Source organism: Triticum aestivum, unplaced genomic scaffold (assembly GCF_018294505.1).
Source record: "Triticum aestivum cultivar Chinese Spring unplaced genomic scaffold, IWGSC CS RefSeq v2.1 scaffold27977, whole genome shotgun sequence".
Lineage (NCBI taxonomy): Eukaryota > Viridiplantae > Streptophyta > Magnoliopsida > Poales > Poaceae > Triticum > Triticum aestivum.
The window spans coordinates 521,636-525,922 of record NW_025228057.1 but is presented as its reverse complement, the minus strand read 5'-3'; the positions used below and the strand labels follow the sequence as shown (position 1 = coordinate 525,922).

The window sequence follows — 4,287 nt, the reverse complement described above, 5'->3', positions numbered from 1 at the left end:
TGTCCTGGCGGCGCGCGCAGACGTTCAATGCAAGGGACGGCCCAACGAAACCACGGCCCAACGGTCGAACGGCCCTACTTGTCAGGTCGAACGGACGACACAGTCCAGCGTGGCCCCACTAGTCAGAGTTAACGGTCAAGCCTTTGACCCGGCGGCAATGTCTATTGTGCCCAGTTATGAGGGTTTCTGGCAAGGAAGTGGGAAAAATTGAGTAAAAGTTAAGAGCGCGAGGATAAATGAGTAGAGCTAAGGAACCAGGGTATCCTGTGAAAATCCCATAATAGTTTGGGATTTCTTTATTTCAACTGCTCACACCACGCACGTGAACCGTCCGTCCCTATCCACTTCTCCTCGTTTGCTCTGCTCTGCTTTCGTTCCCAAGCGAAGCGAGGCATCCACCTCCCCTTCGATCGACCGATCGCTTCTCTCGTCGGCGATGCTGCAGGTGCGACCTCAAATTCCTTCCTCCCTCCCTTCCTTGCTGTCGTAGCCGTTGTTTTGTCTGCTCACATGATCTATCCATCATTCCATCTGACAGCGAGCGCCTCTGTTCCTCTGTAAATCTTTCCACTGACAGGAGAAAGCAAGAAGAAAATGGCCGACGCCGCAGACGGCGGCAACGACTTGGAGCTCGTGTCGCTCACCGCGTCCGCCTACGCCGCCGCTCCAGGCCCAATCTCGCCGCCGCCGCTGCTTCAGGCTGACCCTCCTGCTGCTGCTGCAACCTTCATGTCCCAGCACTTCAATCTGCCGGCGGAGGAAGCGCCTGCCGATCTTCTTGACGGTGGGCGCCAGGAGTTAGAATCCACCACCCCTGCCATGCCGCCACCGGATGGTGGTCTCGGCATCCCCTGCGCAGAGAAGAACAACAACTGCTGCGAGACGGAGACGGAGGCGCTGGACTGTGACCAGCCGGGACGTTCGTCAGATTCAGTTATCCTCTGGGTCGACATGGAGCGCAAGATTAGTCCGTCACCGTCAGCCACCTTGGATGACGCAGGTTCAGATCGTAGCCGCAGCGCGTCTCCTCCTCACAGCCATGTTTCTGCTGCTGCCACGGATGATGGCATTGCTCTCGGCTCCACTGCAGCTTGCCTGCCTGCTCCGGTGGCCGCGCCGCCGAGGGCCCCTTGCGTAGCGTGGTGGAAGAAGACCTTCTCGTTTCTGCGCGCCAACGCCAGAGAGTCTCTCACCTTCCGCTTCGTCTTCGTCGCCGACAAGCTGCAGCTCAGGCTTGAATTCGGTGTCGACAGCCAGGTACTGCTCTGTTCTATGCAACTGCATTCCACAGAAATAAAAACTCTGTTTTGTGCAGGTGAAAGAATGTCATTTGCGTAGTCAATAGAGCATACCATCATTGTGTAGCTAGTGGATCAGGAGGAATGTTGGCTAGTGGATCAGCCCAACACCCATTGAAATAAGTAAACAGTAAATTGATGGTAATGGATCAGCAAATAAAGTGGCTACTCCTGTATGTATATCTGCTGCATCATAGGATTCTCAACAACAACAAGACTGCTGCATCATACTGTTGTGCCTGTACGTATATGCTTGCTCTTGCAACTATCGTGCACTCGTTATAAATTCAGAACCTATAACATTAGTAATATTTGTTATGGTTAATTATTTCAGAAGATACGCTTCCCGGCGAGCAAGACACTTGGTCAGGTGAAATTCAGCATGCTTGGTGGAAGCCCTGTTGGTAAAATACCTGCATAAGTTGCATAGTATGCTGATGATGATGACAGCAACGAAAAACTAAGTACGGCAGCTAAGAAGTTGATGATGACGAAGACAAAAAGGGTGTGGTGAATCTTTCTATATTGCTACTTACCCTGATATGTAAGTGGAGTAGCACTTAATTAGTGGCTAGGCAATGTAATGAACATGTATGGGTGAGTAGTAGTGAGTACTCCGACTTCAGATTTCAATCTTCTGAATTTCTGGTTTTTAAGCTGACAGCATGCAACTATCATCTGGTCAGGCCAGGTGCTTAATTCCATCTTGCTAGTACTCCGACTTCAGATTTCGATCTTCTACTAGAATTTAAGATATTAAGGTTAGTCTTATGTGATTTCCGAAAATTGAAATGGAGGCTCCATTGGTGCCTCCAGTTAGTTAGATATACAGTATATAAGAAATTCCAGTATGGTTCAGTTTTGGAAAGTCAGTTCGTTTGGAACTTATCAAATTCAACTCTGAAATACTGATTTGAAACTATGTGATGTGGTGCCAATATGATAGTCAGTGAACCGTATGTATTAATGTTCAAATGTCCATGAGTTGCAAAATGTACAATAGTGGTGCTACTGTGCCATCGCAAAATAACACATAGCCTTGTCTCAATACAGTTTCCAGACGGCTCTTCAGATGCAAGTTCTAGCTAGCTGTTTATACATCATCGTGCTCCTTTGATCATTTCAGGAAGCCTGAAACCTAAGCATTGGGGCGATGATAAAGATCCTTGGATGCATGAAAACATGGAAAACTGTAAACCAAGGACACTAACCATGAGCCTAATGTCTGCACCTTGAGCTCCACTCCGGTTCATCTTTTCCATCTGCGATCAGGTGATATCTGCAGCCAAAGTAATCAACTGCTAATCATGATTCAAAACTCATGTAAGGCAGTCAGAAATCCCTACTGGGCCAAATGCCTCATATCACAATTAAAAAACGCATCAGATTGTCAGCATACATGTTCAAAAACTAGCAAAACAAAAAATCAGCTGCTTCCCGTGGACTTGTTCAATTGCAGAGCACTCAACATTCAAATGTACAAGTCAGAAAGCTAGGTCTCAAAAGCGAACCACATCCTCATATTTCAAACATGGTTCAATTGGCGGAGCACAAGATGAAGTGCTAGCAGCCATGGAATTGGGGAAAGTTCCATCAGAGTTTTGATTCAGCTCATGGGGGGTAGTTCACACTTCACAGCTGACACAGAAATGCAGGTATGGTTCAAATCAACAGCACACTGACGCCAACACTATCGATTTGGGGGCAGAAAAGTACAGCGACAGACAAACAGCTCAGATTTAACAAAGCGCACTGCTAAGATTTAACAGCAGAGCAAGAGATTGCAGACGAATTCAAGGGTAAAATGCTGAGATTTCCATTACACACAAGCAGTACATCGAAACAACAGACAGCAGCGAGATGCGGCCATTCCATTACACCGAAGACCATCAACACTGAACATTCATAGCTAGATACTAATGCGGTGGCGCGAGGTGGATTCGAGTGGGCAGGCGCGGCCTAGCCTCCGAATCCGTAGAGGGTGCGTCCCTGGCGCTTCAGGGCGTAGACGACGTCCATGGCGGTGACGGTCTTGCGGCGGGCGTGCTCGGTGTAGGTGACGGCGTCGCGGATGACGTTCTCCAGGAAGATCTTGAGCACGCCGCGGGTCTCCTCGTAGATGAGCCCCGAGATGCGCTTCACGCCGCCCCGCCGAGCCAGACGCCGGATTGCCGGCTTGGTGATGCCCTGGATGTTGTCGCGCAGCACCTTCCGGTGGCGCTTGGCGCCGCCCTTGCCGAGGCCCTTCCCTCCCTTGCCGCGGCCGGACATCGTCGACTCTTCTCTCTCCGGCGAGCTTCTCTTGGCTGCTGTGTGTGTGTGTGTTGCTGGTGGTGGTTGTTGCAGCGGTGTGGTGAGATGAGATGGACGGAGCTGGGGTGTGGGGGATTTATAGCCGCGAGGTTTCCGGGGAGGAGAAGGGAGCGATCCGCGTGATGCGGGGTGTGGGCCGTCGGATGGCACATGGATGGCTGGGAGTGGGGGAGGAGGGGTGGCGCGGATCGCTGAGGTGGCGTGGAGCGGGGGCGTGGGCGGGAGGAGGTGTGTTTTCTCACGAATTGCCCCGCGCTAGTGTGTCAAGCAATCGGCGGCTCGAAGCTGCTCCCTGGACACTCTCTTTGGCGCTGAGCCAACACTGGCCACTCTCTTTAACTGAGCCGGCTCATGTAAATATTCACTTTCAACAGGTTTTGTGAAGCTTTCAGATGAGTTTTATCTTCTTTTTCTGTGTTTGTTAATTCGGTTTTCACTCGGATTTTTTGTCTGCTTTTATTTTTTTAGATCACTTTTCAATAAAAAAAATGATCTTTTTAAAATTTCAATTTAAAAAAACTTTTTAAAATTCACAAAGATTTTTCAAAATCACTTTCAAAAAAAATTGACCACTGTTTAAAATTCATCAAAAAACTCATGAACATTTTAAGTCTTTTCTCCCTCCGCAACTTGGACTTCTGGGGTCAGGGGGATTCAAAGAGGGCTGTGGCAATGG

At 49.4% G+C, this 4,287-nt stretch overlaps 2 protein-coding genes across 2 annotated transcripts; one reads left to right on the top strand and one right to left on the bottom strand.

Moving 5' to 3' along the window:
- Positions 1–289: 289 nt before the first annotated feature.
- On the top strand, positions 290–2,024 carry LOC123172962 (uncharacterized). Its single transcript, XM_044589839.1, has 3 exons — positions 290–445; positions 578–1,257; positions 1,633–2,024. The coding sequence occupies exons 2-3, from the start codon at positions 595–597 to the stop codon at positions 1,717–1,719; spliced, it is 750 nt and encodes a 249-aa protein (XP_044445774.1). The 5' UTR covers positions 290–445; positions 578–594; the 3' UTR covers positions 1,720–2,024.
- Positions 2,025–3,090: 1,066 nt separating this feature from the next.
- On the bottom strand, positions 3,091–3,670 carry LOC123172963 (histone H4). Its single transcript, XM_044589840.1, has one exon. It carries the CDS (start codon positions 3,567–3,569, stop codon positions 3,258–3,260), a length of 312 nt encoding a protein of 103 aa, XP_044445775.1. The 5' UTR covers positions 3,570–3,670; the 3' UTR covers positions 3,091–3,257.
- Positions 3,671–4,287: the final 617 nt, after the last annotated feature.

What these genes read in the sequence shown, in the direction of transcription:
- LOC123172963 (XM_044589840.1), bottom strand. Translation starts at nt 3,569, where the DNA reads ATGTCCGGCCGCGGCAAGGGAGGGAAGGGCCTCGGCAAGGGCGGCGCC.
- LOC123172962 (XM_044589839.1), top strand. Translation starts at nt 595, where the DNA reads ATGGCCGACGCCGCAGACGGCGGCAACGACTTGGAGCTCGTGTCGCTC. An exon ending in AATTCGGTGTCGACAGCCAG is followed by an intron (nt 1,258 to 1,632) that starts GTACTGCTCTGT and finishes TAATTATTTCAG; the next exon opens with AAGATACGCTTCCCGGCGAG.